The 14,241-nt window shown below is 38.6% G+C and overlaps 1 protein-coding gene across 1 annotated transcript in view; it reads left to right on the top strand.

Moving 5' to 3' along the window:
- TSPAN7 (tetraspanin 7) overlaps positions 1-14,241 on the top strand; it is an 83,756-nt gene that overhangs the window by 59,585 nt on the left and 9,930 nt on the right. Inside the window, exons 2-5 of the mRNA XM_036460520.2 lie at positions 4,973-5,161; positions 11,235-11,309; positions 12,331-12,426; positions 13,816-13,971. Of these exons, the coding sequence (XP_036316413.1) occupies positions 4,973-5,161; positions 11,235-11,309; positions 12,331-12,426; positions 13,816-13,971 (516 nt within the window). The remainder of the gene's footprint in view (positions 1-4,972; positions 5,162-11,234; positions 11,310-12,330; positions 12,427-13,815; positions 13,972-14,241) is intronic.

Genomic DNA, 14,241 nt, shown 5'->3' with positions numbered 1-14,241 from the left:
CACTTCAGACCATGGTTATATAATCATTGATAAAATTGAAATGGAAGCTAAAGTTTGTAACAAATGAATTCTTTGGAACTTGAATTGTATGAATTGGCTATAAGATGAAATAAATAGTATATATAATCTTAGTGGGCTGTACTGGATATATAAATGAGTACCATGTCTGCTCATTGGCACACATGGGGGTCAATGAACTGTGGTGGTATTCCCTTCCCCCATTAAGTTTTTAGAAGAGAAAGAAAGTCTCTTCCATGTCTCCTACTTTTCCTATTAGCAACTACCTTCATAGATATGTCCACTGTGTTCTGCATCTCCTCACTATCACCTGTCTTCCAGTATTGTCCTCTCATATTCTAGCCTTAGCCCTTGTCATTCCAACCATCCTCTGCTTTTGTTTCCTGAGACACACTGTTCCTTCAGCTGTCACTTCTGGCCTGAACTCTCACTTGCAGCTCTGATGAAATCCTAAATTCTGAACTCCAGCCTCCCATCCATAACTGCCATCTGAACATGTTATATGTGTCACCTCAAAAGCAACAGAAAACAGGACCTAGAACAGAGAGATTTCCTATTGGTTTTCAAATTCAGTTTTAACATCATTTAAAATCCTCTTAATTCTCTCACTGTTCTCAATTTCCCTATTCTATTTAATGATGCCACTGATCTCCCCACCATGTATTGTGTTCTCTTCCACATACGTATACATAGACATAAAACTAAGGGAGAAAAAGATTGAATTGGCTAACATACTTGCCTAGAAAGAAGAAGCTCAAAGCATATGTCTTGTTGCTCTTAAGATAGCAGTGTCATCATTTAAAAGGAAAGCTTGTTGTCATGCCAATGAGCTAATGGATTTTTGGAAATCTGTGTAAAACTATAACACATGACTCACTGTGCATGTTCCTTTCCCTCACCCAGCAACCACTTGTCACCTTGGAAAGCTGGCAGAACAGTGAGTCGGGTTTGCATCCAGAAATGAGTTGACTTTCTACTCTCACTGCTAATGGTTTGTCAGTCACAGGGAGAAACTCACAAACTTTCTTGTGCTTATTTATCTAATGGCACATCTATAATTATAATATATTTCAGAGTTAATAAATTTGAATAAATATGAATTTTGAGGTTCATATTTATTGTTGAATGTTAGAGATGGGGGAAGCACTGAAAATCAGGTTTGCCTACCTCCTGGTCCTACTGATCAGGGAACTGAGACCCTTAAAGATTAGCTGATCTGTCCAAGGCCACATAGCTAATTTGTGACAAAACTACAGCTGAAATCCTGACATCCTAACACCCAGCCATGAACTCTTCCATTTATCTACCTTTTAAATATACCAGGTCTTCTCTCGCCATTCATCTGGGCTGAGTTCTCAAGCCCATGGAAAAGCCCCAGTAAATTCTGGTTCTTAGTCTATTTTAAAACATTAATCATTTACACAAATAATTTTAATAAAATAAGTTGTAAATGTGACAGATTCAGAGTGTTATTCTGATGACACAAGTTTAATCAGAATATCTGTGGTCTGTGAGCACAAATGGAAGTGGGCTCAAGTAAAATGCCTCTGGGCATCTGAGAAACATGAAAGTACAGTATCCCTGGATCCTTTGTTTGTAGTTTTTTTTTTTTTTTTTTTATTCTCCCATAGCCTGGCAATTGTTTTGTAATATTTACCCCAAGTTCACCACTACTACCATCACCAGATATGGTTTTACTTACCTCCTTAACATTGTTGTTTCTCCAGATTACAATGCTGACTCATACTGGCTAGGCTTTCAGAGAATTTCAGAGGGTAGAGTAGGTGGATGCATAACATGAAATTTTTCCCTTGTCAAATCTACAATTGGTTGCTTATTCATTCATTCAACAGACCTATTGAACATTGACTATGTCCAAGACAGACAGCTTCTGCCCTTAAGGGAATCACTACTAGATGTGCATGGGAGGGAGAATAGAACACAGCATGACAAACAATGGAATACTACAGAGTAAGTTTTGTTAAGGAGGCTGGGATAAGTGTGTACAGTGTACCAAAAGAGTTTAGGATGCAGACAGGAAGTGATAGGAAGGGTAACAAAGCTAGGTAATAGAATCATCAAGGGCAATGGTTAAGAAGCAATAAAGAATGGGAAGTGCATAGAGAACTACACTTTCCTGGAATGATATAGTATGTACAAAGAGTCATGAAGAAGATGAGGCTGCAAATATGTGGAATTTGGGTTTTCCAACACAATTTGTTCATCAGGAATGTTTCAGTAGAAGACCAACATTTGAGAAGGCATTTTCTCTCTAGATTGGTCTTAATTCTTAACACATGGGTGCTTGAAGGGGCCTAGCTATCCCTGTCTTCATGTCATTCAGTGGAAGAGTTCCTTAGAGGATGACCAACTTGGTCAATGTCAAGATGTTGGGTGGTTCCCCCCCACCCCCCATGCAATATGGTGCCCACAGGCAGTCTTTAAAAGGCATCCTTGAGGTTTGCAAAAAAAAGGGGGGGGGGGAGGGAGGGAATGGTGATATTTGTATAATTTACATTAAATGAATATTTAACAAGTTGATATTATAGGTTTTTATAGACTTTGTACTTTGCATGAGGAGAGATTTCTTATTTTTGGAAAGGGGAAAAGGAATAAAAATGTTAACACTATTTGCCTTAAAATCAGAATTTGTGTTAACTTTGACAACCACATATAATATTTGTTATGGTGGTAAGTGAACATCATGAAATCACTGTTCATAAAAATATATGATAATAGACTCAAATTTGGTCAGTGTATACTTTCATTAAAACAATATTGTAATAATGACTGGTAATAGTAATGTATAGACTCCAGCTGCTCAGTGTATGTCTGAAGTATAACTGAATCTTTGGGGACAGTCATGTGAAATTTCAAGTTTCTAAATGAGACCTATATTCAGTCTATATAAACAATGATTAGCTTAATTGAATTTTTGTTTTTGTTTAACACATTGTGATATTTCAGCTTTAGGCAGATAGTGCTAGAGTGGGAAGTAAGGGAGAAAGTTTTTCTTTGGTTCCATTTTTAACTTACCTCACAGTATTTACCTTATGGAGAATTTTTGTAAGTATTTGGCGTTTGATGGACTCTGTTTTATAAAACAGGTTCTAAGACCCAGAGATATAAAATATATTTGTCAATGAATATTGAGCATTTACTCTGTGCTTGGCATTATACTAATCATTGAGTAATAAAAGACAGCTCAGATACTACCATTCTTACCTAATGTTCAATTAAATTTGTTCTTATTCCTAATAAATGAAAAATTGAATGTTACATTTTGATTCTGGTAGGTGAAAAACCTTTTATGTTTCTATTTGGAGGAATATGGAAGAAGAGGCTGTTCAAGGAAGATACTTTCTGTAGCAACCACCAGGTGTCAGCAGAGGCTGTGAAACTCTTGGCAACATTTGAGATCTTGGTTGTCTTCTCTACTAAAATCATTTCCATTGGAACTTTTCAAAGGCAGTAGACCTCCACTGGGCCACTATCTCCCAAATAGTAATGTCAGACATTTTCTCCTGAAGACTATATCACATCCCATTCCTTTATCTTGTAAAAGTTCCATTAGTTCCTCAATCTTTTCATGATTTTATGCTTTTAATTCTTTCATGGTTAATATTTCTACAAAGTAGAGAGGTTATTGGGGGTAGGGGTAAGGGAGTATCACCATTCTTGTTTCTACTGAACCCTTCTCCCCAAATATGTGGAGCCCACTCTCGCCTGATATGGGGAAAGGTGCAGGGTCTATTCTTTTTCCTGCACAGTGAAACAGTATGATGATGGAGCTTGATGGCTCCAAATTGCATAAGGAGTTTTCAGAATATATGGAGGGAGTCCTTGGCATCTTCACTGGCCCAGCTGTTTGGTTACTCATGCAGCATGTATCTGGTGGTATTCACTTACAAATGTTATGAAACAGTGAACAGTATTGATCGATAGGGTAAATATTGGTGAGGTGGGTATTGATTTGTATCATACTGGTTTTCTCCAGTTTCTAATCTGGCTTCCTCACTTGAATGGGCAGACTGCACAGGGAACTGAGGCATTTGGTATGGGGAAGAGCTCCCTTGGACACCCAGGTTCTTTTAGGCCTCATAAGCTTTTATAAGTGGTAGTGGAGGGCTAATTGCTAAGCTACCAATAAACTGAAGGAGAATCCAGTTTTGGAGCTAGAGACACAGTCAACCATTGGCTTTAGTAACTAAAGCTTCAGGAGATGGAGAGTAAGGCATAGCATGCAGCCCCAAGTCTATCTTCTGAAGTAAGGGCCCAATTGATGAAAGGTTCTAGAGTTTAGACATGCTGTAGGGATTTCTTTTGGCCTGATCAGTAGGGTTTGACACGTTGCATTAAAGTTAATTCCAGGAGTTATTTGGATTCTTCTGTTGTTTTATATCGACTAAAGTAATATAAATAAGGTGGTGGATCAATATGGATTCAAAAGTATTTTTGAAAGTTTTGCTTTTGTAGAGATTTTTGTGAAAATATTGAAAGAGAATTACCTTGTTCCTTAAAACATGTGAAATGTCCTTAAAACATGCTATGTACACACATACCATTAAGGAGGATAGCTGACATTGCTATTGGGGTTATACCTAGCTCAGCATCAGGCAGTGGCTCTGAGATTAGACCTAGTAAGTCTCTGAGAACTGTATTAGGATATATTTCTTAAGCAGCTTAAAAACTTCTTTATTGTTGGTCTCACTTCCGATTAATGTAGTAACTGCATATGGGATTATGTAAGATAGATCTAATTGTACAAAATCAGTATCTTTGCTCTATGATGACTTTAGTTAACAATCTTCAACATTTTCCCATTTCTCTAGGGAATCCTACAGCAATTGCCAATTTGCTCATTCAAATGAGTTAACATAGTCAGGCCACACTGATTGTCACCTCTCTCAGCAGCAGTTTTACACTCTCTCTTCTCCTCCCTTTCCATTTTCAGATCACTGGGGTGATCCTGCTGGCTGTTGGAGTCTGGGGCAAACTCACTTTGGGCACCTATATCTCCCTCATTGCTGAGAACTCCACAAATGCCCCCTATGTCCTCATTGGAACTGGCACTACTATCGTTGTTTTTGGCCTGTTTGGATGCTTTGCTACATGCCGTGGTAGCCCATGGATGTTGAAACTGGTGAGTATGTCACAACAACATACTGCTTTTTCAATTCCTTTTTGCAATCAATCACATGAAAGCAAAGTGGCTTTCTTGAAGCCACAGATAAGACCTCAATATTCATTGATTCTAATTTTAGTCAGACTCTTACATAATCCACCCTTTAATCCCTTAGAGGGAAAAACAACACAAAACACAGCCTGGCACAAAAACAAAAACAAAAAAAATCAGTCCTGGTCCCCTGAGGTAAATGATGAGAAATCAGTTCTAATAGGCCATTTATATCCTTGTGGCAAGATGTCCTGTTCCAGTTTTGAATCCTGTCTTAGAAATCTCTTCAAGCATGTGATGTGCAGCTTTTTTTTTGGGGGGGGGGGGCAAGACAGCATCCCAAACATAAGCAGTCTTTCGTCTCCAAGTTCCCACTGGAGAAATACTTTCTGTATTCTTGAACTTGGCTGTGGATGCATGGGCGCACTCTTCTGGAAACCTGTATACCTTGGTTCTATGGGAATTGAGCTAATCAAGAGCTTCTCCACTCAACAGAGGGTTGATGCAGTGCCAACTATTGGCTACCAGGACCAGTACTGGGTACCTTTACTCCAATAGGGCAGACAGAGCAGTGATGTTTCCTAAAGAATAAGGGCAGGATGTTAAAAGATTGTTACTGCAATTCTTAATGTTTTAATAGAATAGTTGCCTAAATCTCTACTCACTGTTCATCTTCCTCATTAATAAAAGTTAATGTTAAAGGCTTTTATAGATAAAAGGTAGCAAACGCACCTCCTAACATTTGAGAGCTCAATAGCAAAGTGTCCACCACCAGTACTTTGTTGTTTGTGCTTCTTCATTTAGCTCTAGGTTGTAGTAACATTTAATACCATGTAGTGATAGATGTGGGTGTAAAGGTAATTCACTCTAAAGGAACCACCTTTCAAAGTGGCACAGGTCAGTGCCTTTGTTGACAACCTCACAGGAGCCATGGTTGATTTGGGCACTTTCTCTTCTGCAGACCATGCAAGAGACATGCCCTGCCACCACTGATTCTTTTGGGTTGGTGGCAAAACCATAGTGAAGTCATATTGAGGCACATTTGCTGCTTTCAGCTGCTACTCTATACTAATAGACTAAGTTTTCCTTCTTGTATTTCTTACAAGCACTAGGATTTATTTCAGTCTAGTATAGTAGTCCTCAACTTTGGATGCATGCTTACATCACCTGGGCAGCAAGAGGAGAATTAATTTCAAATGAATAGTAAAGAAGGATTGCTAAATATTCATTTGTCTAACAATAATGGAGTAAACCTAGTCATGAGACTTGAGTGATTCTGACACTGTCTATGTGTTTAGTGGCAAGGATGTAACCTCTTTGGACATCTGTCCTCATTTATGAAAGAATAGTATTGGACTAAATCACCAAGGTTTCTTCCAGCTCAAATAGTATGAGTGAAGGGCATAAGAGAGGCTACAGCAATGGAATAGTTATCTCTGGCCTCTTCTGAAGGTGATGCCACACCATGCTACCCATTTTCTCCTAACATTTGAGAACTTGTTAGCAGATGAGCCTTTTGGGGAGTACAAAAGGTTTTTATTTTTTACCTTTAAAAGTTATTATTTAGTTTCTTTTACCTGACAGATGCTATCCTGTATGCATACTACATTTATTTCTCACTTTCTCTGAATGAAGTAATTTCCATTATAAGATAAAGTCTTTGAGGTTAAATAACCTGCCAAGGTTCATATAGGTAATATTCCAGTACAGAGAGCTGGTATTGACACACATAAATGTCTCTTTCCAGAGACAGGATAATTTTTACTGTAGTATTTTATTTTTTATTTTTTTATTTTTTAAATCATTTTATTTTAATATATTTTATTGATTTTTTTGCCCCCCTCCCTTCCTCTTATATATACCATCCCTCCCCAGAGTTTTATGTCCATTGGTTGTACTTATATGCATGTATACAAGTCCTTCGGTTGATCTATTATCTCCCCCAGATCTCCCTCCCCTCCCTACTGTAAATTGACAGTCTGCTTGTTGCTTTACTGTCTCTATATCTATCTTTTGGTTCATCAGTTTATAATGTTCTTTATTATCCATAAATGAGTGAGGTCATGTGGTGTTTCTCTTTCATTGATTGGCTTATTTCACTCAGCATGATGCTCTCCAATTCCATCCAGGTTACTGCAAATGATGAGAATTCCTTCTTTTTTATGGCAGCATAGTATTCCATTGTGTAGATGTACCATAGTTTTTGGATCCAATCATCTGCTGACGGGCATCTAGGCTGTTTCCAAATTCTGGCTATTGTAGATTGTGCTGCTATGAACATAGGGGTGCATATATCCTTTCTGATTGGTGTTTCTAGTTTCTTGGGATATATTCCTACGAGTGGGATTACTGGGTCAAATGGGAGTTCCATTTTCAGTTTTTTGAGGAAATTCCACACTGTTCTCCACAGTGGTTGCACCAGTCTGCATTCCCACCAGCAGTGCATGAGGGTTCCATTTTCTCCACAACCACGCCAACACTTGTCGTTTGTTGATTTGTTGATGTTGACCATTCTGACAGGTGTGAGATGGTACTGCATTGTCATTTTGATTTGCATCTCTCGGATAATTAGTGACTTTGAGCATGCTTTTATGTGCCTTTTGGCCTTCCTTCTGTCTTCTTTTGAGAAGATTCTATTTAGGTCCATTGCCCATTTCTTAATTGGATCATTCATCTTCCTTTTATTTAGTTGTATCAACTGTCTGTAGATGTTGGAGATTAAACCTTAATCAGTGGTATTATTTGCAAATATGTTCTCCCACACCGTGGGCTTTCTTGTTGTTTTGTTGATGATTTCTTTTGCTGTAAAAAAGCTTTTTATTTTGATGTAGTCCCATTTGTTTATTTTCTCTTTAGCTTCTATTACCCTAGGGGCAGTATCAGTGAAGAAGTTCTTTTGGCATATGTCTGAGATTTTGCTGCGTGTGGATGCCTCTAGTGTTTTTATGGTTTCCCGTCTGATGTTTAAGTCTTGTATCCATTTTGAGTTTATTTTTGTGTATGGTGTAAGTTGGTGATCTAGTTTCATTCTTTTGCATGTGTCTGTCCAATTTTCCCAACACCATTTATTGAAGAAACTGTCTTGACTCCATTGTATATTCGTGCCTCCTTTGTCAAATATTAATTGAGCATAGTGATTTGGGTTGATATCTGGGTTCTCAATTCTATTCCATTGATCTATATGTCTGTTCTTGTGCCAGTACCAGGCTGTTTTGAGAACAGTGGCTTTGTAATACAGTTTGAAGTCTGGTATTGAGATCCCTCCTACTTTACCCTTCTTTCTCAGGATTGCTGTGGCTATTCGGGATCTTTTATTGTTCCAAATGTACTTTTGGAGAGTTCTTTCTAGGTCAGTGAAATATGCCATTGGTATTTTAATGGGGAGTGCATTGAACCTATAGATTGCTTTAGGAAGTATGGACATTTTGATGATGTTGATTCTACCAATCCATGAACATGGTATGTTCTTCCATCTCTTTACATCTTCCTCTATCTCTTTTTTCAGTGTCATGTACTTTTCCGCATATAGGTCCTTTACTTCCTTAGTTAAATTTATTCCTAGGTATCTTAATTTTTTTGGTGCGATGGTAAATGGAATTGCTTTTTTAGTCTCTGTTTCTGTAGTTTCACTGTTGGTGTATAGAAATGCCATGGATTTCTTGACGTTAATTTTGTATCCTGCTACATTGCCAAATTCATTTATTAAGTCAATTCGTTTTTTTTTAATGGAGTCTTGGATTTTTTATGTACAATATCATGTCATCTGCAAATAAGGATAACTTTACTTCTTCTTTTCCAATTTGGATGCCTTTTATTTCCTCCTCTTGTCTTATTGCAATGGCTAGTACTTCCAGTACTATGTCAAACAGGAGTGGCGAGAGTGGGCATCCCTGTCTTGTTCCTGTTCTTAGAGGGAATGCTTTTAGTTTTTGCCCATTGAGTATAATGTTGGCTGTGGGTTTATCATTTATAGCTTTTATTATGTTGAGGTATGATCCTTGTACTCCCACCTTGTTGAGAGTTTTTATCAGGAAAGGGTGTTGGATTTTATCAAATGCTTTTTCTGCATCAATTGATATGACTATATGATTTTTATCTTTCAATTTGTTTATGTGATATATCACTTTTATTGATTTGCGGATATTGTACCATCCTTGCATTCCTGGAATAAATCCTACTTGGTCGTGGTATATGATCTTTGTGATGTTCTTCTGGAGTCGATTTGCTAGAATTTTGTTGAGGATTTTGGCATCTATGTTCATGAGGGATATTGGCCTGTAATTCTCTTTCATTGAGTTGTCTTTATCTGATTTTGACCTACCATCTGTATTTAGCACAAGATCTTCCCAATAGACTTTGGCTAAGGCCTTGTGAAGGAGAAGAAGCTGTTCTCTGGAAGGTTCTGATAGCAGGGAAACACCGAAAGACAGGATATTGCTGATCTTGCTGATGAGAGAGGAAATAACTTGATTGTCAGTCTAGAATTTTACAGTTCTCATTTAACCTCATTAATTGCAAAACCCCTGAAAATAACTATTTTCACTTTATGGGGTCTAGGGAGGCTGCCTCTTTCCTAAGACTTTCACCACAGAAAGACTAGGGCTCAAACTTAGGAGTTATTTTAGTGGCTGTACTTTAAGTGTATAGAGACTTTTGTTAATATTTCAAATGAAACTGGCATTTTAAGCCAGTACTTCTTCATTGTAATATATGTGTCACTAGCTGAGAAAATTAATTTATGATCCTGTGTATATATTTATACTTTATAGGACATGTGTACACTTTACAAGTAAGTCGTATGGCCATGTGCAGTCTTTCTAAATTCCTCAGCATCATCTAGGGCCATTCCAAATATTGAGGGCTTTTATATAGTTTGAGACAAGAAGCATATTGTAAGACACATGCCTTGTAGGAAAGGAATCAATTCTCTTTCCTTTCATCTGCTTTACAAAGTCACAAAAATGGAAACCGTTAATGTCTTGTAACTACCATGTAATATGCACACTCACAAAATCAACTTGGAAAATACAGGAAGCATGAAATGAGAAAGAAGCATTAAGGGTTTTAGGTGCCTGCGAACATTGTTAGTCAGTAGTGTAGCATATTGGCTTTTTAAAAGGCTATGAACTCCATGTACTCTGCAGAACAAGAAAGGTAGGTAGGTAGCTTATTAGCCATTGTTGTATATGCTGCATTCGAGTCTGACCACCATATTAAGGAAAGGAGGTCAACCTGTGCACATTCTGATTTTTCTGTAAGTACAGGAGGGATACAATTCCAAAGGGAGAGGTTTTGAAGCCATTTCATATGAGACGTACTTAAGGAAACTAGAGTAGTGTGTCTGAATGGAAAAAAGCAGGGTGTGCCAAGGCTGTGTTTGCCCATATAAGGGCCTGCTGTATAAAAGAGAGGGCTGGTTCTTATATCTCCTGAAAGCAGATTCAAACCAGTGAGTGGAAGTTACAGGTAGGCAGTCTGTGGACAAAAGAAAGGAAGTCTTTCCAGCAGTTGAAACAGTTTGAAAACTAAATGAACTACAAGGGGTGGGTGGGTAGAGCTGGGTTTTCAGATGCTAGATGAAGGTGCAGGCAGATGCCAAATGACCATAAAGAGGAAGGTGGTATGAAAGACTCCAAGACAGGGTGGAACTGTGTCCTGTGACTTCCAGAATGACCTTCCAGGGAAGGAGTTGGAGCTGGGAACTGCCTGTGAGGTGTGGTGTTAGACTTGCGTGGCCTTAGACTAGTTCAAGGATTCTAATATTAAAAATAATGGATACCTTAAGTTGTAGAAAGCCCTTTTAGATTTCTCTTGGTCAACCTGAGCTGACAGGCATGATACTAGTCCCAAAATGCTTCTTTCTGTTAAACAGACATATTCCTATATTGAGGCTCATGTGGGTAAATTTGGAGGAGAGTATTTTTAAATGTTTCCTAAGCTTTGTCTAGGAAAAAGGAGGGTTTGTCTAATTCTTCCTGACAAGAAGCACTCTTCTTAATCTTGACATATTTGACTTTTTTCCTGCCCACTTGATTTTCAGTATGCCATGTTTCTGTCCTTGGTGTTCCTGGCTGAGCTCGTAGCTGGCATTTCAGGGTTTGTGTTTCGTCATGAGGTGAGTATATACAAAGTGGATCACTTAGTTAAAGAGTCTTTGGGGGAGGAAATTTGAAACCTCTTGAAATGTGTATAGGACACATATAGGCTAGCTGGCATCTCCAGTGGTATTGCTATTTTCCAAATATCTCATATTGTGGGGAGAAATGCCAATAAATTTTAAAAGGCAGGAATTTAGCCAAACTCAAAAACTTAGTTGTTGATCCTCACTCTGTTTTTTATATAGTTACTAGTGCTTCAGTGCATGGGTCTGTGCACATTGAAAGGAAATTAATTAGAAGAAGTATTTTAATATTGCTATTCATCCTTTCTTTATAATGGAAGTGTCAACCAAATTTATGATTGACAATGACAGATCAAAACACACATGTGTGATTGGCGCCAGTGAGAGCTTTACTAGTATATGTATTGTGCATGTATGAGTCAATGTTTATTTTTAAATTAGCAGTGTGCATCATGTACTGGCGGGTTGGTCATTTGGACGGACGGTTGGTCACTTAGATTTATACCTATATCTATATCTATATCTATATCTATATCTATATCTATATCTATATCTATATCTATATCTATATCTGTATCTATATATATATATATATAGATAGATAGATAGATTACATAAAATTATTCTCCACCTTGTTTTAAAGCAGTGACCTTCAATATATTGTAGATTAAATACTCCTTTAAAGATAGCTATGTGAGCAAAGCACAAGTGTATATCTATTTAACTATTTCTGAGACTGTGAAGGCAAACCAAACTAGTTGTGTCCCAAAGGCAAAGTGCTAGATTTCCCCAAAGCAGCCTGTGCTCTCTTCTCTCCTCCCCGGAGTCCCTTTGGGCCACCCCTGCCACTTGGGGGTAAAATCTACATCCCAGTAATGAGGAGCCCTGCTGTTATGCCTGGTGGTGAGGGAAAAAGAAAAAAGATAGTCATGATCCCAAACCCCCACAGCTCTTTGTTTTTAATTTATATGTAAAATTTTAGATTTCTAAAGCTATTCCTCCTGGTCTTCCATAGATCAAGGATACCTTCCTGAGGACTTACATGGATGCCATGCAGAATTACAATGGCAATGATGAGAGGAGCCAGGCAGTGGACCATGTGCAGCGCAGCGTAAGTTCTAGGGAAGGAGTGGGGGTTGGGAACTGCCTGTGAGGTGTGGCTTTAGAGTTGTCTGCTGCTGCTGATTCCTGTTCTCAAACTTTTGATCACATTCCATTTCCAAGGGTTAGGGTATTTGCCCAGGCTCCAATTACCCAGGTAATTACTGTCAAGAAGCATCACTGGCTCTGTTTTTTTTTTAAAGTAAGGATTGTGAGGATCTCAAGAAAAGCAAGTTTGACCTTAAAATTTGAAGATCTGAAGCCTTGGAAAGGAGGTAGGCAGTGAGTGTATGACAGCTTTTCTTAGAGTTGGCTCCCAAAGGTTGGCATTCCTGGAAGTGGTATCTTTAGTCTGGGTGAAGAACTTGAGTAAACTACGTTCACAGGCTTTTGCAGCATACTGAGGATAGAGAGTGGACCAAGAAGAAACTGAGGGTCTGTCAGGTATATGAATGGCCCAGACAGCCTGGTGCTTTACAAAGCATAGTAGGAAAGTAGAAGTTTCCTGCTTACAGGCACTCAGCAGGGCAGGTGCTGGTGCTGAAGCCTGATGCCCAGGAGGATCACCTGGGGAGTTTTTTGTTTTGTTTGTTTGTTTGTTTGTTTGACGTTAGGATGTTTTTGATGTACTTCAGAGGCATTTTAATTTTGGGGGTAATTTATTTGATAAAATTTCAAACTTATCAAAAAATACACCTTTTACCCAGACTCACTAATTAATTATATTTTACCCAATTTGCTTTAATATTCTCTATGTCAGCAGTTGTGAAGGGTCAAATAGTGACTATTTGAGGCTTTGAGGGCCATGCAGTCTCTGTCACAAGTACTCTGCCTCTGTAACACAAAAACAACCATAGTTAACATGTAAACAAAGAGGCCTGGCTGTGTTCCAATAAAACTTGATTTATGAAACCAGGCAGCTGGTGGGCTATAGTATAGCTCCACCAACTCTCTTTTTACCTCTATGTGCATCTCCCCTGCCCCCGAAAAAATCCCATTTATTTACTTATTAGTATAGATCCTTTGAAGAGCTTTTTAAAACCATTTTTGCCTTGGCTTCCCCATCAGCAGTCCTGATTGAGTTGATCTATATACCTTTAACAGCACCCAGCTGACATAGTTGATTTTGATGCATAACCAGGCCACTGCTTTGATTTAAGGAGGTCATAAGAATGCCAACATGACCCATCATTTAGAACTTTCTTCTTTGAGTTCAAATGGGCTTCCCAGTGAGAACAATTGTTAGCGGAGCTTCAACTCATCTTTACCCACCAAAGCTGTGCCTGTTGACTCAGAGGCTAGGCCCATGTTTCTCTTTTAAAAGTTACAGGGCGGTGAGTGAGGAGATCACAGTCTTTGATCTGACACACTTTGATTCTTTTCCTTTCCCTGTTAACAGCTGAGCTGCTGTGGTGTGCAGAACTACACCAACTGGAGCACCAGCCCCTACTTCCTAGATCATGGCATCCCCACAAGTTGCTGCATGAATGATACTGATTGTAATCCCCACGATCTGCGCAATCTGACTGTGGCCTCCACCAAAGTTTACCAGAAGGTACTTGCTTTCTTTCAGTCATGATGGGACCAGTGGTGAATGTTTGGGGAGATCACTTTTGTTTCTGTGAGATTATGACAAGTAGGTAAGAAATGGTAGTCTAGGAAGGAGTCAAGAATCTGCCTTTGTGGTCCTTTATTGCCTGGAAAAGGTACTTGAGGCTGCCCACTTCTAAGGAAAAAGTTGTAACTCAGTTCAGCTCCGCATTTCTCTCCCAGCAAGAATCTGCCAGGCATGGTTAGGAAGGTTTAGCAAGTGGTTTCTGTTAAA

Source organism: Pipistrellus kuhlii, unplaced genomic scaffold (assembly GCF_014108245.1).
Source record: "Pipistrellus kuhlii isolate mPipKuh1 unplaced genomic scaffold, mPipKuh1.p scaffold_m20_p_32, whole genome shotgun sequence".
NCBI classification, from domain to species: Eukaryota; Metazoa; Chordata; class Mammalia; order Chiroptera; family Vespertilionidae; genus Pipistrellus; species Pipistrellus kuhlii.
This window is presented reverse-complemented; position numbering and strand designations above follow the sequence as displayed.